A 22,601-nucleotide genomic window follows, 5' to 3' on the forward strand; every position below is an offset into this window, starting at 1 on the left:
CGTTTCTGATTGTTCCCACACGCACAGTTGCAACAGGTCGGCTGTTTCACTTGAATTGGTGGCCTGTACTTCTCAACAGCAGGTTGATCAGAAGCAACTGAGTTCGAAGCAATAGATTCAGAGTTCAAGGAGATGTTGGTTTGTTCAATGGTGTTCTCCTTCTTCTCATCCTCTGCTACTTTACCTGCACATGAAGTAGAAGCATTAGTATCGTTCAGCTCAGCACCCTCAGTTGGCCTTGATTGTTCAGTCTTAAGTGAATCTGGAGCAGGGGTTTGGCCATACTGAGCAGGCATTTCTTCCTCATTGGTCTCAAAGGGTGGGTTATAATTGTGATTAAAAGGTGGTGGCACACTGTGATACCCTAGACCCTTGGTTTGATTATCTTTAAAACTCAATTGATTTTCTACTAAGGACTCGACTGTCTTACTTGATGCAGTATAATTTTTGAAACTAACGTCTGTTTTTCCACATTTTATTTTCAAAGCATCAACTTCTTCAGTTACAGCAGCAAGTTTGCGTTTAATGTGATCGTAATTTTCACACTTGTTGTTGTACTCTTCCTGAAGCTTCCTAAAGTCTTTGGTTTTTGCTTCTAGTTGTGCTTTTAACGGTTTCTGACCTTTCCTTAGAGTATAGCCTTCATATTTAAGGTCCTCATTTTCCCTTTTTAGCAAATCAATTTGTTCACGAAGAAATTTAATTGTGGCTTTACAAGATGGAATACATCAAACTTCATTTACCGGAATTGATGTGGAACTCATTTTTATTTATTATTATTTTTTTTTATTTTTTTATATATTTTTTAATTTTTTTTATTATTATTTTTTTTTTAATTGCCCTTTGACTTAAAAACCAAGAAAGTCAACTTTAAAAGTCAAATTTAAAAAGTCAAACTTAAAAGTCAAACCGAAAAACTAAATTTGAAAAATTAAAATTCAACCGAGAAAGTCAAAGTTTAAAGTCAAAGGTCTAATTTTAAAAGTCAAAATCAAAAATTTTAAGGTCAAAGATAAAAATAAAATCAAAAATTAATAACTAAAAAATTTTGGTTGAAAATAGAATTTAGAAATAAAGAAAATTGATTTTTGGGTTAAAAGTGTTAAATTTGCGAAAATATGAACCGGAGATATAATATTTGAATTACAAAAGGGAAGGAAAAAATCAAGAAGGCGCCTAGCTGAATTGGTAAGACGTGAAGCTAAAGATGCAGGAGACCCGGGTTCGATCCCCTGCTCCTACAATTCGTTTCACCCTTTTTTTTTTAAATGTGCGATGCGAGGACTTCTGCTGCTGCTGACCGAGACCGATGCGAAAACGCTGGACCGTACACGAGATTAAGCCGCACACACCGAGCCGTATACTCCGAGCCGCACACCTTCAAGTGGCCGCACTCCTTCAACAGATTCGCGAAAAAACGACGTTTTTCACCCTTTTTTGCTCCAAAAATCGATCAAAAACTCGTTTTTATGAAAAATGCAAAGAAGTAACCCCCCTTATTTTTGCGACATCTATCCAAAAACGCTATACTCTTTTCAAAATAAGATCAAATAAGCTCCAGATCTGAAAAAAATTGATTGATACAACCAAGCTCTGATACCAATTGTAAGTCCCCAAAATTGCTTGTGTATCAATCAGATCCAATTGATGGTGCGGAATACCAATCAATTGGATGATGTTAGATCAATATAGAAGAGAATAAGAAGAAGAAGAAGATGAATCTATGATGTATTCAATATGAATTATGCTCCTTACAATAGATTCTCTCTCACACACACTTCTTCTCTCTAAGCGTCTTCGCTTCGGTCTCGGTCAGCAGCAGTAGAAGTCCTCGCATCGCACATTATAAAAAAAAGGGTGAAACGCATTGTAGGAGCCGGGGATCGAACCCGAGTCTCCTGCATCTTTAGCTTCGCGTCTTACCAATTCAGCTAGGCGCCTTCTTGATTCTTTCCTTCCCTTTTGTAATTCAAATATTATATCTCCGGTTCATATTTTCGCAAATTTAACACTTTTAACCCAAAAATCAATTTTCTTTATTTCTAAATTCTATTTTCAACCAAAATTTTTTAGTTATTAATTTTTTATTTTATTTTTATCTTTGACCTTAAAATTTTTGACTTTGACTTTTAAAATTAGACCTTTGACTTTAAACTTTGACTTTCTCGGTTGAATTTTAATTTTTCAAATTTAGCTTTTCGGTTTGACTTTTGAGTTTGACTTTTTAAATTTGACTTTTAAAGTTGACTTTCTTGGTTTTTAAGTCAAAGGGCAATTAAAAAAAAAAATAATAATAAAAAAAATTAAAAAATATAAAAAAAAATAAAAAAAAATAATAATAAATAAAAATGAGTTCCACATCAATTCCGGTAAATGAAGTTTGATGTACTCCATCTTGTAAAGCCACAATTAAATTTCTTCGTGAACAAATTGATTTGCTAAAAGGGAATGAGGACCTTAAATATGAAGGCTATACTCTAAGGAAAGGTCAGAAACCGTTAAAAGCACAACTAGAAGCAAAAACCAAAGACTTTAGGAAGCTTCAAGAAGAGTACACCAACAAGTGTGAAAATTACGATCACATTAAATGCAAACTTGCTGTTGTAACTGAAGAACTTGATGCTTTGAAAATAAAATGTGGAAAAACAGACGTTAGTTTCAAAAATTATACTGCATCAAGTAAGAAAGTCGAGTCCTTAGTAGAAAATCAATTGAGTTTTAAAGATAATCAAACCAAGGGTCTAGGGTATCACAGTGTGCCACCTCCTTTTAATCATAATTATAACCCACCCTTTGAGACCAATGAGGAAGAAATGTCTGCTCAGTATGGCCAAACCCCTGCTCCAGATTCACTTAAGACTGAACAATCAGGGCCAACTGAGGGTGCTAAGGTGAACGATACTAATGCTTCTACTTCATGTGCAGGTAAAGTAGCAGAGGATGAGAACAAGGAGAACACCATTGAACAAACCAACATCTCCTTGAACTCTGAATCTATTGCTTCGAACTCAGTTGCTTCTGATCAACCTGCTGTTGAGAAGTACAGGCCACCAAGTCAAGTGAAACAGCCGACCTGTTGCAACTGTGCGTGTGGGAACAATCAGAAACGAGGAAAGGACACGCCACCAGGGGCAGGAAGAAACAATTTCGCAGTGAAGAAAAAGACTTGTTTTCACTGTGGAACACCTAGTCATATTGCCCGAAATTGTCCGAATCGCGCATACGTTCCTTATTATGCACAAGGCTGGCAGAACGCGCCAAGAGGGAGATACTCCAAAAGATACCCCTCGAGATCACGATCAGACATTGACAACTGGAATGCCAAGAAGGCCAAGAATTCAACGCAGAAGGCCAAGAATCTAAATCCTAAGGGCAAGAAGGGAATGTCGGCCAAGAAGCCCAATCCAAGAGATGCTCCCGTGAAGCCAAAATCAAAATCATCTCAACGGCCGACATCAAGTTCAAAAGCAAGTACTGAGCCACCCATCGGATCGAAAAAGAAATGGGTTAAACCCAACTACAAATGGGTTCCAAAGGCTCAATCTCCCAAATCAACTAACGATTCTAATATTTCTATGTCTTCTGTTTGTGATAAACTGGACATGTCATGGGAGAAAGTATTGTGTTTCGATGACAAAGGTCGACCCAATTTCAAAATGGACTGGGTTCCAAAGACCAACTAATCCCGCTCTGTGTCGGAGCAGCTATGGAGGCATATCATCAGACTTCGGTTTGTTGGTAGTAGCTGTTCCAGGCACATGATAGGAGACAACTCTCAATTGTACTATACTCAGAACATTATTTGAGAGTATGTGTCCTTGGCGGGAAAGGAAGAAAGGAAGAGATCACAAACAGGGTTTGTGCTTAACGACATGAAGAATTTTCGGATCTGTTCTTAGTTTACGCGTGCTGTTCTCAGACCTTCTGGATGCAAATTCAGTCGGTGACTTACGGTTTGCGTTTTCTTCTCTATACTCCTGAGTTTTTCTTAACCTGATTCGCTTTAAAGACTAATTTTTGTTTTAGGATAGTTTAAATTTGCGCATTTACTTTCGTTTCTCTCTTATGCATAAATTTAGGAGGAGAAATAAAAACAAAACAAAAATTAGAAAATTTTAAAAATCCAAAAACATTAGAAAATCAGATAATCAAAAAAAAATTGTTGGTTATGAAATGTGCTTGAGGGATATGTTTTGGGAAGTGATATGATAAAGTGATAACAGGCAACCTGAGTCTGCGTAACTTACCCGAAGTTGAAGGATCTATGCTCTAGTTTGATGCGTCGGTAGGCACGAAAAAATTTTAAATGCACTTAACTAGGGAGAGTTGAACTTAGGAAATTTATAGACTTGACAAATCTTGACCTATTTAGATCCGTTCAGCCTGACAATACGACGCTCGGATAGGTTGAGCAGGGAGATATATATGGGAATCTACTCGTCACATTAATTGAACCCGTACTTGGAACCGTGGTTTAACTTTTCCTCGATGTGCGGATTTTGTCCTTAATTCCGGTTGGATGGGGCGACTGGTAAATTTACGATAAATTAGGTCTGTAGAATATCATTTTCTTTTTTTTCCGTCTGTTAGTCATATGTTGTCTCATTTGCGTGAATTCCAATCCGACTTGGTACACAACATATGCAACTCTATTTCTCTGCATGTTATATATGTGAAAAACTTCTTATCTGTTAGCCATATGCTGTCTCCTTTGCGTGACTTCTAATCCGACCTGGTACATAGCATATGCAACCTTCTACTTCTCAACCCCTCTGAAGTAATAAGTAATAGAATTTTGAATCTATCTTCTCTCTGAATGGTTGTCTGCTCACCCGGTGTAAGGAGTACTCTGGAAGTTCTTGATGGCTGGGGCATATCAGGAAGCGGGAAACACGTTCTAGTACACTTAAAATTGAACACATACAAATTGTCTATAGATCTCACTGCTCAATTTAGGTAGATAGCAATATCCCTGGTCGTCGTCAGATGAATGGTCCTTAAGATATAGTATCTAAGAAATTAGGATCAGATATAATTTTTAGGAACTTAAGTTCACATGTCTTGTAACAAATAGTATGTCCTAAATTTGTCACAATTTTTCGTGTTTAAGTGGACAACAATACCGACGATCGACCAGACAAAGATGTGAATATGAAAGGTACCGATAAGTGGATAAAGGTTGTCTAAAAACTTTGATCCCAAATCTCTCTTAAAGTTAGATATCATTTTTATTTTTGTTAAATTTGTCATAGTTTCTTCTAATTTAAATATTAGGGGAGAATTAGAAATTAAAAAAATCAAAAAAATCAAAAAATCAAAAAAAATCAAAAAAATCAAAGAAAAATCAGAAAAATTTAAAAATCCAAAAATAGTGTTATTTCTGTTTTATTTCTTGTTCAGAAAAATCAAAAATCCAAAAATATTTTGTTTCTGTTTACATTTGTGTGCTAAGATTTCTTTTAGTTTTGTTTTGTCTTGAAAAGTGATTTCAAGTATAGATAAGACTCATGGAGTTTGTGTTGAAGATTTCTGAGCCAAAGCCTCGTCCGTGAGCATCAAAGAATTCACATTCGAAGGAGCAAGAAATGAAGATTATTCTTTCGACATTCAATCTATCAACCCCAGAAGCATGGTGAAGCTGTACTTGAAGATTATGTCACAGATTGCATTGAAGCCTCCTCAATCAATCTGCTGCTATCTTTATACCTGCTGAAGTGATCCAGAAGATTTGTTCTCTCTGTAGATTCTCAAGCTGAAGCGCTATCTTTCAAGAATCTGTACATCAAGCCTCCTCACCCAATGTGCGTTCAGAATCAAATCTTGAAGAAAAGCCCAACCACTCGAGATGAAGTCATTCATGAAGATTCATCAAGTTCATCTTGAAGCTGTGAAGAAATCAAAGATTAATGTTGAAGCCAAGCTCCCAATGAAGATTAACAAGAAAAAAGCCAGCTACTTTTTAGGGGGAGCTTGTTGGGTCAATTAGAAAAGAAAGTTATAAACCAAGGGGGATATTGTTGGGTCAAAAATATGGTTTATACTTTGCTTTTCTAGGAAAATATATTTTTATGTAATGTTGTATGTGTTTGCGGTTTGTGTGTACGGCCGTACACAGGGTGTGCGGCTGTACACATGTGTATGGCTGGAGGTCCATATAAATAGACGAGTGCATGTGAGTGTATGGTTGGAAAAAAAGAAGGTTACAAGAGAGCATCTTGTAGAGAGAGAAACTTAGAGAGAAGAAGTGTGTGAGAGAGAGAGAATCTATTGTAAGGAGCATAATTCATATTGAATAGATCATAGATTCATCTTCTTCTTCTTCTTCTTATTCTCTTCTATATTGATCTGACATCATCCAATTGATTGGGATTCCACACCATCAATTAGATCTGATTGATACACAAGCAATTTTGGGGACTTACACATTTGCTCATAAAGTCTCCATCTCTGGACCAAAAACCCTAGAAATTAATCCAAGAAGCACACAACACAAATAACAAGACAAGATTTGAGCTTTTTACCTCAGGAAGAAGCTCCAACCTCTGAAAAGCTCAGATCTATTCTTTCCTACAAGCTTCTAGCCACCAAAATAGCCTCTTCTTCTCTTCCACCACCTTGAAATAACACTTAGAAGCTTAGAATACCAACACTCTAGATAGAAACGAAGGAGGGCACTCTTTTAGGGTTTCACTCTCTGGAATGGAGGCTGAGGTCAAGGCCGTCGCATTCCTTTTATAGTGCACAAGCCCCAAATTAGGGTTTACACCTGGGCTCGCTATGCCCAGTGTAACCTTGGGTACGCCCAGCGTACCCAGGTGGGTCCGCGTCCAAAATAAGTGCGCGAATACGCGCAACGTATTGCTTAGTACACCCATCATACTCACAAGTCTAATATTTCACTTAAGGGACTTAATTTGACAACTTGGGAAAGGAGAATGGTTAAATGGCTTTACCTGAATTTCGGTATGTTACATATATACAATACAAGAATCTAGTAGAATGACATACCTTTTACTTGTGGTTGATTCCTTGGAGCTTCAAGAGCCTAGCACCAATAATTTGGATGCCTCAAGTGGAATCACAAATCACCAAAGACACCTTGGATAGCTTGAGAGAATAGTAACCACACCAGAAATCAGCCCACTCTTGTATTCTCACATACTAGTGCCATTTCATGTGCCAAAGACCTCTTTATGTAGTATGGAGGATTAGGGTTACATTCATGTAAACCCTAATACCCATGACCTTTCATTTCCATAGGATCCATGGGTTAAAAACCCCATGTTATAAATATAAGAGTCCATATTTAATTAGTTCCTTTTTATCACTAAGTTAATTCTTGTGATACTTGTTCTAGTATATATATATATATATATATATATATATATATATATATATATATATATATATATATATATATATATATATATATATATATATATATACTTTTATAAAAATACTGTTATATTTTAAAAGAATTTCTCTTGGTCAGAGTGTTTTTACCCCCATTGTATTTATAGTTGTATATATTTTATGGATTGATATACTTAGTTCACTATTAGCAATGCTCTGATACCAATCTGTCACACCCCCAACCCAGAACAGCGGAAACGTTCGGGGTGGATGACGACATGTACAATATCACAACAATTGTATAATAGCAATCAAAGTAACAACAACCATTGTATTGATACTATATAATTTACATTGTGTTTAAAACATTGCCTGTTTAACATTAAAACTATAGCAAAAGATAAGACATAATACTACTATGCTCCGTCTTCATAACGTCTGAGAGGGTACCTGTCTACTAATTTTCCTGTGAATACAAGTGGTATGAAAAAGTGTCAACATTAAAGTTGGTGAGCTCATAAGCATTTTTGTTATAGAAAGTATATTTCTTTGTTCTTTGAAAATGTTTGTGTGCTCCTCCAGAAAATCCTATATTTTCTTAGTAAGAAATGTGACCATACTAGTTCCTTCTATGATCACTTAGTTTATACTAGCTATATATAAACTAATATCGAATGGACAATTGAATGTGTAGATCTGCCCTAATCCCACAACCAAACAAGGAACAGGAAGTAAGGCGGAAATCACACATTTCACTGCCTCTCGGATAGTATTTATATATAACTTTAATGTATAAGCTAAGGAACCATAGAATTAACAAGTAAGGGTCTTTTATGTTATACTAGTTTATAACTAAGTGTTGAACCTTTTGTAAATATGTTCCTAGCTCAACCCGCTCTACTGTAAAGTATTGTTTTCAATAAGTAATCGTATTTGTTTCTAGAAGGTTAAATTGTAAACTGTTAGCTTGTGAAATAATGATGTTCATCCTGGTAAATCCTACATTTTCCATAAAACTGAATTGTAGTCTTAAACATTCCAAGACCGAAAAGTACAAGTATAATTGTCATTCTTAATTTGATGATACCTAGTTTTATTCATAAGTAAAACTAGCTGAAGATGTGTTTGCCCTGTAAACTAGATGTGATGTTAATACCCTCCTATGATCACTTAGTACATACAAGTTGTATATAATCGGGATCGAACAGACAGTTGAATGGGTGATTCTGCCCTAAGCCCACAACCAAACAAGGAACATGAAATAAGGTGGAAATCACACATTCCACTGCCTAGCAGATATTAATTGTATATAACCCTGATGTATATGCTAAGTAATCACAGAGTTAATACCCCTTAAGACTGTTTAAAAAGTATATTACTACGTAAATATGTCGTTGTTTTCTCCATGTGAGTTCTTATAACCATACTGACCCAGTTTGTCTGATCGCAATGTTCTTCAGGCGTCATAATGTTAAAGACATTTATAACCCCAGGCCTGCCAGCCTAACTGTAGCTAACAGTTAACGTGTGGGATTGTCAGCCCCAAATAGATCTATACCCAAATATCTCGCTCTCCCTACAAGAGGCTCTAGTTATAAGGCATGACTTTTACTAGTACTTATATAAGTACACGAAGACGTCTCACAAATTGCTTCAACTTGTTTACGAGTAATAACTGAAAAAACATCTTTTTAGTTTATATGTTTTTTTTCCGTATTGTAACCTAAACTTTGTAAAATAGTACCTTTGTTCCATAAAATATACCTATTATAGTTTATAAGTTTGTTTCCGTTGATATGAAAATCGTTGCGTCTTAATAAATTTCACGTTTAAATGCATATTAACAGTAAGAAAACATAGTAAGAAATTTATATTTTTAAACATAAGATTTCTTGTGTTTTACTTGTATTCCTCCTGATGTGTGTTTACTCAACTAGTTTTAATTCTACTTTTAATTATAAAATTAACACACAAAGGAAGTGGACCTATCAATTGTGGTAAAACTAATAAGTAGGGTATCGAACTCAGGGAACGGAAAATTAAAACTAAAAACTAATATTATCTACAAAAACTTGATGTAATAAACGAAGGGTTTTCTCTAGTTTTACAAAACTTGATGTAACTAAAAACAAATTAATCCAAGCAGTGGGCAGTTGCCTAAATTAACGGATTTCCTATTTATTGATTCGGGTTAAATAAGACTTGTAATGGTTAATTAAATTGGCCCTTCAATTAACCTCTTGTTGATGTTCATCAAACAAGCTCACTCATTAACTTACTATCTTCTAGTTAATTCTAGTTTCACGCTCGCTATTCCTAGACATACAACTGTGTGGTCACAATAAATTATATGAAATTAATAACTAAGAGATGTCCATACAACTTAATTACTGATTTATTAACAAAAGAATATTTATTGTTAACACATAAGGTTCTTTAACAAGCTTAATAAAACATAATCACCAATTAAGATTAATCATAATCAAATAATCAATCCGTGTTCACAAATTCATCTACCCTAACATAGAAGTTATGAGTTTTAGCTCATGATTGCAGTAAACATAGACTTAAAAACGAAATCAAAGTATGTGTAACATCCGGATATCCAGATATGGGAATTTGAGTATTTTATATTGGGAATGAGGAGACTCGGCGAGTTGACGCCTCAACTCGTCGAGTAGGATCGCGTTTTGGGGACCAGTTTAATGAAGGGACTCGACGAGTCGGGTATTTGGACTCGCCGAGTCGACGCTGTCAAGGAAAACCCTAATTGTCCGGGTTTGTGACATATTTAAAGGCCCTTATGGCCTTCAGTGGCGGCCACCTACACCTTTGAGAGACTCCTATCGAACCAGAGAGCTGAGAGAGTGAAGAAGAGCCATTTTGGAGCATTCTTGAGGTGGTTGTGCAATGGAGTAGTCATTTCCAGCAAAGGGAGGTCAAGGGGGGTGTCGATTCAGAGCTTCTGAGCTTGCATCTTCACCATTGAGGTATCAAATCGTTCTCCCTTTTCTGTTTTGGGTAAGATTGGTGATTTTAGGGTTTTCTAGCTTCTTTTATGGCTTGATTTGTGGAGTATAGTGTCCCATTGAGTGTGAAGCCATAGATCTGGACCCAAAGAGGTCCAGAGAGTCCCTTCCATCCTGCTTTATGCATTATATTTGGAGTTATGAGCTAGGGTTGTTATGTAATGGAGGGTTTCACCCAAATGAGCTTGTAGAACCTTGCATGAGTGCCCAAGGTTCGACCTTTTCGTGGTTATTGGCTTTGAGGGAGTTAGATCTATGGTTTGGTGAAGCAGATCTGACCTCAGAAGGTCGGATGAGGGTTGTCATGGGAGCAACTCGACGAGTCCATAGGCAAACTCGACGAGTCGATTCGGGGTTGTCCCGCGTTTCGTTGCCGAGTAAGTCGAGGAGTGGAGAGGGAACTCGTCATGTCTAAGAGGTTTAAAAAGGATTTAGAGAACCCGCATGGACTCGCCGAGTCACTCTTGTGTACTCGCCGAGTCTGGTTAGTGTTGACCGTTGACTTGAGTTGTCTTATGTTGACTTTGGGAGTTTTGGTCAATAGAGGTAATAGAGGTCAGGGAGGGGTAAAATGGTCTTTTACCCATTACCTGACTAGAGAGGGAAAGAGTAATTGCCGGTTAATTAGAGTTGGGACTTCGAGTACTAATTAGAGATATTTTCCTTATGTGTTAGGCGGTGGCAAGTTCGAGGTTCGCATGTGCAGATAATTGCTTTCTGATTTCCAGGTGAGTCTTCTCACTATACTTTACCTTGAGTAGGTAACTAGAGTTATGTGACATAGTATTTGTATGCTGTGTATGTTACGTGTTGTACTGCATTATTTCTATGTGATTTATGTTGTGCATGTTTACAGAGTTAGAACCGGAGGGTTCCCAGAGTTAGAACTAGAAGGTTCACAGAGTAGGGTCCACGGACCCACAGAGTTATAGCCTCGAGTGGCTAATATGTGTTATGTGTGGTATTTTGGGGAACTCACTAAGCTTCGTGCTTACAGTGTTTTGTGTTATGTGTTTCAGGTTTCTCTCAGGATCACGGGACGGCACCGGCTCGATTGTACACACCAGAGAAAGAGTCATGTTTTGAGGATCCTGGTTTATTATGCAAGTGAAAATGGAATTATGTTTTATAATTCGATTATGAATGAGATTTTAAGCAAAGTGTTTTTAAGAATTAAACGATTATTTTTAAATGAAAAATTGTTCTAAAATTTTCGGTGTTACAAGTTGGTATCAGAGCCTTGGTTTGAGGGATTCGGATGCGCCTTCGGGTAAATCTGGACTCAAACTGAGGAAGTAAGAAACGTTTTCAAAGAAATAATTTTCTAAAGCGAATAAGAGTTCAAAGAGAAAGCGAGAAAGAGCAGTGTGTACAATCAGCCAGAGCCCGAACGGTGATTTCCCAAAATACCCTTACTTTTGTGTTATGAGATATTTATGATGCACTTTATGAGATATTATTGCATGCTAGATACAGGCTAGGTATTCCATATCTTAGGACTAGAGTGGCCTGATTTGTGATGCCTTAGCCTAGGAATTGCTGTTATATGCGATGTGCTTTTGAGTATGTGATGAGTGAGAATATTTAGTTGGAATCCTTTAGGGGATTTGAGTAGAGGAGTAATCTAGGGGAGATACCTAGATAAGTACCGTGGTACTTAGAGAAAGAATAGTTAGAACCCGCGAGGGGAAGAGTTGCAGAGTTCGGTGGTACTTTCGAGGATGAGCAGAGCAAGCGGAGTTATCACCCAGAGTGAGTCATATATATTCTTCGATGCTCGAATGCTGCTTGCTTCGTGCTTTGTGGAACTCTTGATGATGGGAGTCAGCTACCAAGTGAATATGACGATATTCAGGAGGTAGATGGATGGCATCATTAGGAGCTCTTCAGCAGCTGATGGAAGAGAAGTGTGGGAATCTAGGAAGAGCCTAGGGAGTGACCTTAGCCAGATGAGTGCGCTGGCAGAGTATAGAATTTCGCTGGGGAGCGAGCGCGCGACGGAATTGGTGAATGAGAAGGTCGAGCAGCTACTTAGGAGCTCTGGGATAGTCCGTGTGGAAAGTATGGGTAGATGTGGCAGGTAGTATGGGCCCGTACTACTGAAAGCAGAGGACCCATACTTGATACAGGGAGTATTCTGAAGGTTCTAAGGAGCAGATGGAGGAGTGATGTTATGGTTCGAGTACCATACATTGGAGCAGATTGAGGAGTGATGATATGGTTCGAGTACCATACATCGAAGCGTATTGAGGAGTGATATTATGGTTCGAGTACCATACATCGGAGCAGATTGAGGAGTGATGTTATGGTTCGAGTGCCTTACATCGGAGTGGATTGCGGAGTGATGTTATGGTTCGAGTACCATACATCAGAGCAGATTGAAGAGTGATGTTATGGTTCGAGTACCATACATCGGAGCGGATTGAGGAGTGATGTTATGGTTCGAGTACCATACATTGGAGCGGATTGAGAAGTGATGTTATGGTTCGAGTACCATACATCGGAGTGGATCGAGGAGTGAAGTTATGGTTCGAGTACCATAAATCGGAGCGGATGAAGGAATGATGTTATGGTTCGAGTACCATACATCGGAGCAGATGGAGGAGTGATGCTATGGTTCGAGTACCATACATCGGAGCATATTGAGAAGAGATGTCATGGGATGAGTACCATGGTTCGTAGTGAATGATGCTTGTGGTTCTCCGGTTATCCGGTCACGATTGATGAGGTAGAGATTGGACGCTATGGGTTTTAGGCATGTAGGCCATGATTGAGTTCGAAGAGGCGTCCCTTGAGAGGGAGGTCGAGAGCCTTTCAGAGTATTTTGGTAAGGAGTCAGAGGGAGGGGAGAATTTCGGTCTGAGTTGAGCAATCAATCGATAGAGGAGATGTCACCTTCTATGACCTGGGTGGTGCTATTTATGTTCGTGTGCAGAACATGAGAGGCATGATGTTTAAGTTTTGGGTTGGGGGTAAACCCTGCAGGTTGTCATTGATGATGATTTTCCATCAGAGTATCAGGTAGCATGTGTGCCGCGAGGCAGTGATTTACCATGAGCAGATAGTTAGTTGGGACTGAGATAGTCGAGGACCACGTTACACCTATTTGAGTATAGTAGGGCGTATTGTAGAGGTATCAGTGGGGAGTCCAGTCGATTTAATCAGTGCAGTGGTTTTTCTATCTATGTTGGGTATTGAATATGGGAGTGGGTCCCTGTTCTTGGGATGATCCATGTGTTGGAACGTTGGTTGATGAGTCGAGGTGGGGGAGTATGATGATTTCGTGGTCCAGTCTATGAGTCAGTGATGTTGCTGGACAGTTGAGTTGTTTGGTATTGGATTGGTACGAGACTTGGAACGACTAGAGGCAGTCGTGACGAGAAGTTCTTGAGGATTTCATCTGAGGTTCAGAGTTATGAGATCGATTGATTTCCTTAAAGGGGATTATCGGGCATTGCGTAGCACTTTCCAGGGACAGGTGCGTTATTGCTGGTGAAAATAGTTCATGAGGTTGTTGATGTGTCAGATAGTGATGGTTCGAACCCTAAGTGGGGGAGAACCGGGTGGTTTATTGAGAGAACCAGAGATTTGTGCAAGAGCGGTTAGGGGTTGGATACAGAAACCTGCGGCTTGAATTCATGAGATCAGGGTCATTGGTGATCAAGGAAAGGTGCAGGGCGAGATAATGCATGTGGTATATGTCTGAGAGAAGGATGGGTGTCCCCACGGCGGGTGGTCAATGGTCAGGAATCTGGTGGTGGTCAGAGTCGTTTCAAGTGGAAGACTCGTAATGATGGTATGGGCAGTTGAGAACTTCTGGGTTGAAATATGGGTAGAAGATTGTCGAGTAGCCAACTCCCGGGCTGGGATGTGTATTCTTGCTTGGATTTTGAGCAGTAGTGGAAAGGGTTTTGGAGGATCATCAGTGTGTTCTGAAGGGTTAGCGCCTTCCTTGTATTCCAATTGAGTGTTTGGATGCACTGAAGTTGCGCATTGAGTGAAATAGGAAATTATTATGCGCATTGAGTAAAATTGATACTGATACGACTTTCAAATTCATTCTAAACTTCTATTACAAAAAAACAATTCACATAAGAAAACATTTAATCACTCAAAAACAAAACACACAAAAAAGGAACAATTTCACTTGACCTTAGCTATGGTGAATCGGAGTCCCAATTTGGTAATCCTAGGTTGTTTGATAGGGAAAGGCGATGGGTGGGTGGAATATCAATTCAAAATAGACAACCACCAAAAGAGAACGGCGAATATAAAGCTGAAATCTCATATTTGACTTCAGAAAGGCATATTGAAGTTTCAAATTCAACATCGGGGCAACTGGGGCGGAGGATCCCGTAACCAATGAATCATCAATAATGATCGTTCAAAGATATGATTGAACACTGGAAGATTTCATAGCCTGACTGCAGACCGTAAACGTGATGAATGCGTTGCAATAATCGATTCTAGTGCATCTATAGAGGCGGTGCAATCTGTGTGTAATAGGAGGCAACATCGAGTTTGCCAATTCCGTCGAAGTTCAGGCTCGATTAAAAGGCACAACAGAAAGAGAATGTGAATGATCATCGACGGTATGCAGGTGCGATATTGGTTTTAGAGAGAGAGAGAGAGAAAGAAAGAAAGAAAGAGAAAGAAAGACTGAGATTCGACGTTATTCTTAGATTGCCTTTCAGGGATGAATTTTGTCTTATATGTCAATAACACCCCTGGGTTAAAAAAATTAGATACCCCTTTGTCTTTTTTTTCAATTATTTACAAAACTGTCATAAGAAATCTCTACCCTCCATTTTTTTGATATAATAGTTTAAATGTAGTTCTCGGGTTCTCAGAAAACTATAAGTTCTCAAATGATCTCTCTCTCTCTGCATATATATATATATATATATATATATATATATATATATATATATATATATATATATCTTTATCTTTACTACTTATAAAAGAAATCTAACTATTTCTATAAATAGATTGAATATAATAATATTATTTTTGTAAGACATCCAAACTATTATGCTTGAAGTACAACCCATTTATAATATAATAATATTAAAACTTTAACCCTATCCTTTATCCCCTAAAAATCTCGTATCAAATTAATAGAATAATTCATTTGCAAATTGAACCCGTCAATCTCAACACTTCAGCCATTTGAAGCGGTCAATGTCAACAATTTATAGAGGACCTCTTCTCTCACATTGGTAACAAGCCATCTCATAATATCTATCTTCGTAATCCCTTCAAAGTAAGAAATATACGCACACTCTCTCGAAGAACCCTAACCAGTAACCAAGACAGTATAACCACCACCACCACAGCCGCTTTGCCTCCTTCCGCCTTCAACCAACCACTATCACGACTATCGCCCTTCCTCTCATCCACGACATTAACTTTCATTTGGAACATAACATTTTTCTTTTAAAAAAATATCGTTGAAAGAAGCTATTTGTCCCCGCCGCTGTGCGCGGGTAACGGCTAGTATATATATATATATATATATATATATATATATATATATATATATATATATATATATATATAGAGAGAGAGAGAGAGAGAGAGAGAGAGAAGATTGGGTGATGAGTCATTTTAAAATAAGAACTCGTAAGGACACCTTAAAAATTGAAAAAAAAATCTAAAAAACATACAAATCATAAAATCGAGCAAAGATCTATGTCCGGGAGAAAAAAAATTTGGATCATTAAAATTGAATCATGGATTATGCAAGATTTGTACCATGGATTGAACCATGGATCAATTTTAATGATACAATTTTTTTTTCCAATTTTTTTTTCTCCAGAACATAGATCTATGTCGGATTTTATGATTTGTATTTTTTTAGATTTTTTTAGGTGTTTTCACGAGTTCTCACTTTAAAATAAGTCTTCATCCGATATATATATATATATATATATATATATATATATATATATATATATATATATATATATATATATATATATATATATATATATATATATATATATATATATGTTCTATGGAAAACAAAAAACCCTAAAAATCAAAAAAATGCATAAAAAATACTTAGATATTACAAATCTTTTTTTTTGTAATTTATATTATGAATTTTCGCTGAATTTTGTTTTGAAAAAAAAAATCGACTTTTTTTTTCCAACGAATTTTAAAAAAAAAACCTACGATTCTATAAATTCAAAAAAAGATTTGTGAAGTCTAAATATTTTTTTTTATGTATTTTTATGATTTTTAGGGTTTTTTTAAAACTTTTTTTTTGTTTTCTATTCTAATAAATTACTTATTTTTTGTTAATATTCATCATGAATAAGTTAAAAGAAACACAGAAAGACCCCTGGAAAATCCTAGAAAAACAAAAAGAAGATCAAAAATACGGAAATTGAAAAAACGTGTACATGATACGATTTGTTCATTTTTTACAAACTAAAGGGATAATGACTTAAAAGGGTAACTTATTTCTTGATTTGTACAAATTTAGTCACTGAGTTTTTTTTCTGTTCATATTTTCCCATTGAACTTGTTGAACCGTTTAAAAAATAGTCTTATGACCTGCTATAAGAGGTATAGCCGGTTTCCGGCATATCTGACAACTCCGGAGATGCTCAGTTCATCTTCTCCGGCGAAATATTATTTTTTCGGCTACAAGTGAAAACTCATTTTCTCCCTTTAAGTCATTCTTCATCTACATCTTTTTTTGTAAGTTATTTCTTCAAATATTATTTTGAATCAGATAAACACAAAACCCCCAGATCAGATGAACACAAGAACCCCATATTAGTTGTTTCTTCAAACTCAAGAACACTAGGTCAGATGAACACATACGATCTTCAACACAAACATAAAAGCATACTTAATGTTCTGTGTGTGTTTTCCAGAAACACAAAGACCAAAAATCGAACCCAAGAACAACCTTAAGTCGAGTTGGGGTTTTCAAACCCAGAAATTGATTTCCAAGAACAAAGAAGAAATCGATTTGGTGTGTTTTGAGTTCCTTGAAGATGAACACACTCAAATCGAGCTTGAGAGTTCTTGAACACACTCAAACCCAGAAATCGATTTTCAAGATCTGTACTTAAAAGCCGTCATGAAAACCCTCGAGTTCGTGTTTAAAAAAATCGAAGGTATGTGTATGTGTGTTCATCGTGTGTATGTGTATTCATTTTCATATATGTTAGAATTTAAAAACTACTAAATCGATTTCCACATCTGAAAGTGAACTCGAAATCTAGGGTTTCAGGTGATTTTTTTTAAAATCGATTTCTGAAAATAACTTACCTAAAGGGCTGAGTTTGTGAGCATAATCTGGATAGATTTCGACTTTCAGGTGGGTTCTTCATATATAAACTCGAAATCTAGGCTTTTTCTGGTGAGTTTGTTCAAGATGTTCTTCAAATCTTAGTCTAGTTCATTAAGGTTTGTTCATCTTGTTCTTGAGAGCTTCTTCAGATTCAAGTTTGTGTGTGTGTGTGTTAGATCAGAAATTGCAACCCTTGTTTTCAGAAATTAAAAAACATTACATTGATTTTTTGTTTTGCTAGATCTGTCATGGATGGACTTATTTTACAAATCTGTATATGTATTAGATAAAAACGAATCTAGAATTTCATGTGTGTGATTTCAGGAAAAAAATGGGTTTTTACTTGTCGCCGGAAAAATAATGTTTCGCCGGAGAAGATGAACAGTGCATCGTTGGAGTTGTCAAAGACGCCGGAAACCGGCTATATCTCTGATACTAGGTCATAAGGATGCTTTTTGAACTGTTCAACAAGTTCAATGGGAAATATTGACAAAAAAAAAACTCAATAAATAAATTTGTACAAATTCAGAAATAAGTTCCCTTAAGTCATTATCCCCAAAATAAAACACCAAAATTTCTGATATAATTGTACATAACTACATGTATAATTTTGCTGAGGTAACTTGAGAATGAATGGTGAGATATTTATTTTATTTAAGCCACTTGTAATTTACTCGGCTGTTTCGCCAACATCGGGGAGAAGGAGAATTTACCTTCAAAACAGTGTCACAGACTCACATCTCTCTCTCTCTCTCTCTCTCTCTCTCTCTCTCTCTCTCTCTCTCGCCGGAACCCCAACCGAACGATGTCCGACTACGGCCCCTCCGACGGCGGATCAGGCTGTTGCAGGTGTTGTTTCAGCTTCATCCTAACCTTAGGTCTCACCTCCCTCTTCCTGTGGCTGAGCTTACGCACTTCAAATCCAGTTTGCTCCATCCAAGACGTTTACATTCCCGCCCTCAATAAAACCCTAAATTCAACCTCCTATCAATCTATCTACCTCGATCTGAAGCTCGACAACGAGAACAAAGACAAAGGTATTTACTACGACCCGCTCAACATCACTTTACATTATTACATCAACCAATCAAATGGAAATGGAATCCCTATTTCCAACTACGCGCTCAAAGGCTTTTATCAAGGACATCAGAAAAAAGCACGTCGGAAAAACTGGACGGACACACATGGGGTGCCGTGGGATGTAGCCGTGAAGACCGGTGGTGGACCGCCGGTCTTCAGGGTGGATTTGGCGACGGCGGTTAGGTTTAAGATATTGTTTTGGAAAACAAAGAGACATAGACTCATACTTGGGGCTGATTTTGAAGTTAGTGATAGAGGTCAGAAACTGCAAAAGAAAGGTACAAGGTTAAAATCCGGTGCACCGGAGTTGTTTTCCGGTAATTCTCATGTAGCTTCCTCATTGGTTGTTTTTTGTACCTTCCTATTGGTGGACATTTGAATGTAGTCTTTTTGTATTATTATTATTTTTTTTATATATATATTTTTGTATCTTCATTTGCGTTTCCAAAGCACTTATATTGCTATCATGAATCATGATATAATGTCTACAATTATCGGTAAAATGTAAACATTGTTGTTGACTTACAAGGTTGACTACTACAAAAAGGATAAAAGGACCGGTTAAATACCATAAAGGATCTGGTTTGCAACCGAGTTTTTTTTATAGGGCGAGTCTTATAAGTAAAATCTAATAGAGTCTGGTTTTACAACTGGGGCTTATTAAGCAAATACAACCCGGTTTCGTTATATAAACTGGGTCTTTTTCTTGAACCACAAAGCGTTCCATATGACTATATAGTCCGGTTCTCACACATACAATCAGGTTCTATCTTGCAAGTTAGATGTAGATTGTGTCTAATTATATAGTCCAGTTCTATTATATACAACTTGATATTTTCTTTTGATTGGTTGTTTAATATTTTTTTCTATTAAATATACAATACCAAAATGCTTATTTTTACAATAGTTACATTTGAATTTTTGCACTTAATAAGTAATAACCCAAATAAATAAATCCTTTTATTAATTTCCGATGAATTTGTACATATTTACATCCACTAACACTAAGATACAGTCTTAACAAGATGTTTACATATGTAACCCAATTGAAGGATTTTGACACCAATCTCATTGCCACAACCCATTTCCCATGCTCATCATCAATTTGTTGATGTTGCTCGCTTGAAACACCCCAATATATACAAGCCAATCAAACTTGATATGCACCCAAAGACTCATATGTTTCTTATTGATAAATGTCCATCAAGCCTATCGACACCTACCAAGAGAAAACAAAACATATTTAAGCAAACTCTAAAGGCAAAACGAGCTATTACACATAAACAAAAGATATAAAATATACATAGATTGGAACCCTTAGTCCCTTAGTCTTCATACTTGTCATCTTGTGTTCATGTACATCACTCCCCAATCATCTTATCCAACATAATAACAATAATCACAAAAGAAAAATGAATAGTCAGATTCTTACAATTTTTTGGCAATCATAATCAATGCAATCAACCTTGATCTTCTCATGTTTTTCTGGTTCCTTTTCAAAATTCCATCTACCAACTTTCTGCCCAACTTTTCCTTAATTTTTGCAACAAAATGGTCACCATGAGGTGTATAGCACTCCATGTCCACAACCATTTATGGGGCAGAAAATATAAGTGGATTTTATATCAATAGAAAGGAAAAAAGAATAGAGAAAAAAATGAAACACTAAACAAACATTGGACACTACTTTCTACTGTATATAAAATAGGAGAAGGATGTTATATTGAACAACTAACCAACATACATATTAGAAAAAAATAACTAAACCAATTTTGTACATAAAATACATGTAACACTCTAATTTTTCAAATAAAATTTTCATTTTTAAAACCTCATAAAACACAATTTCACATTTTTCAAAATAACATTCATAAGTTGTTCAAAATACAAGACAACAAAATGTTTGACAATATCCTAGAATCCTCAAAACATAATCTCTAGTTGGTGTGTACAATCATGTTGGTGCCTTCTCACGATCCTGAGAGGTACCTGAAACACATTTCATACAACACTGTAAGTACGCAACTTAGTGAGTTCCCCAAAATATCACGCACAAATAATTAGCCTCTCATGGCTATATCTCGATAAGGACCTTCCGGTCATGTGTCTTAGTGAAGCCCTTCCGGTCTCACAACTTGGGTTAGACCCTCCAGTCCGGTATCTCAGAGAGGACCCTCCGGTCTCACAACTCGGTATGGACCCTTCGGTCCTAACTCAATAAGACACAAAATAATACACAACATAAATCACAAAGACAAAATGCATGATATCACATAACTCAGTATAAGCACATAAGACCATCCGATCAACAACTCATATAAGACCTGTCACACCCCCGGACCAGAACGGCGAAAACGTTCGAGGGCAGGTGACTTCATTTTGTAATATCATACCAAGTGTATATAAATGAAACATAGACATCGTCTTCACCATACATATAAGATAACAACATACATGGTTTGCATCATTGTGTTTGTACATAAAATTACATCCCAAAAATAGCAAGTGTATGGTGAAAACAAAATACAACAAATGTTCAAGTTCCTTAGCTGCCAACCTGTTTAGTGAGTTTTGGAGAATACAAGTTATTTTGAAAAGTTTCAACATAGAATGTTGGTGAGTTCATAAGCGTGTTTATATGAATACTTTGCATTGGTTGTAAACTCCATAAAATATGATATTTTCTATAAAAATAGGTTGTGAGTTTTGTTTCAAATCTTGTAGTGTTGCATGTGTGTTCCTGTTTTATCTTGGTTGAAATATATATCGAGAGTGATTCCCAGAAAATCATGTATTTTCTGTGTTATGAGATATTGTGGTATTAACCCCTAAGACCGGAGTGAGATGGATAGTACAAAATAATCAACACAATGTTTATACTTTGCAAAACTGAGTGGTATATATATTCAGCGTAAATCTTATAATAGTTTTGTTATTCTCTATGTGAGTTGTTATAACCATACGAATATTACAGAGTGTCTGTCTTGATGTTCTTCAAGCGCCAGTTTCTAAGAAGACATTTGTCACCCTAGACTGGTCTGTCTCGCTGTAGCGAGCAACTCAGGTGTAGGGTGTCAACCCCGTGTACATCTATACACAAATTCTCGTTCTTCCTCCAGGAGACTATGGTTATAACTACAAGGCTTACGGTGTACACTAAGGTAGGTGCGGTGAAGGTGCGTCTCACAAGGGCCTTAATGGAATTTACGCGAATAGTGTGTTTCATTATTCCTCGTTAGAAAAAAAAATATTACGAGTGTATATTTTTTAATATAATCCATAGATACCAAAAATATATTCCTTTTTATCGAGAGTGTCAGAATAGTCGTTTTTATTGTCGTTATTAAAACAATCCATTGTTAACGAAATTTTCATGAGAGGCCCAATTTGCATAACATTGACACTAAGGCCTAATTAACATAAAATGTGTCATATAATGCCCAATTAGAATTGAATTGCCACATAAGGCCCAATTTTAGTCCAAATTGTTATAAGTGACCCATTTTACTAAATTGTTCAAAAATGGCCCAATATTATCCAAAATGTCAATAATTGTCCATTTTTGCTAAATAATCCGTTTTTGGCCCATTTGATATAAAAATGTCATATTTGGCCCAATTTTGTTAAATAGCTCATTTTCGGTCCATTGTAAATGAAAATGTCATAAAAATCTCATTTTTACCAAAAATGACAATTTTAGCCCAAAAATACCGAAATTGATATCAAAGGCCCATTTTAATCAAAAGTAACCATTTTGGCCAAAAAATACCGAAAATGATATAAAACACCCCTTTTTTTTTATCAAAAATGTCCATTTTAGCTCAATA

At 36.5% G+C, this 22,601-nt stretch overlaps 1 protein-coding gene across 3 annotated transcripts; it reads left to right on the forward strand.

Moving 5' to 3' along the window:
* Window positions 1–16,978: 16,978 nt before the first annotated feature.
* Window positions 16,979–19,209, forward strand: LOC111914382 (protein NDR1). 3 transcript variants are annotated; one of them, XM_042902374.2, is made up of 3 exons: window positions 16,979–17,202; window positions 17,273–17,518; window positions 18,019–19,209. In XM_042902374.2, the coding sequence occupies exon 3, from the start codon at window positions 18,500–18,502 to the stop codon at window positions 19,151–19,153; it is 654 nt and encodes a 217-aa protein (XP_042758308.2). In that variant the 5' UTR covers window positions 16,979–17,202; window positions 17,273–17,518; window positions 18,019–18,499; the 3' UTR covers window positions 19,154–19,209. The 3 variants fall into 3 exon arrangements, with proteins under 3 accessions (XP_042758308.2, XP_052620085.1, XP_023765903.2); XM_052764125.1 differs by having other exon boundaries at window positions 16,979–17,518; XM_023910135.3 differs by lacking the exons at window positions 16,979–17,202; window positions 17,273–17,518 and adding an exon at window positions 17,722–17,810.
* The last annotated feature ends 3,392 nt before the right edge of the window (window positions 19,210–22,601 follow it).

Source organism: Lactuca sativa, chromosome 5 (assembly GCF_002870075.4).
Source record: "Lactuca sativa cultivar Salinas chromosome 5, Lsat_Salinas_v11, whole genome shotgun sequence".
Classification (NCBI taxonomy): domain Eukaryota; kingdom Viridiplantae; phylum Streptophyta; class Magnoliopsida; order Asterales; family Asteraceae; genus Lactuca; species Lactuca sativa.

Bases quoted from the DNA above. Each gene is read 5' to 3' on its own strand.
- LOC111914382 (XM_052764125.1), top strand. From the start codon at position 18,500: ATGTCCGACTACGGCCCCTCCGACGGCGGATCAGGCTGTTGCAGGTGT.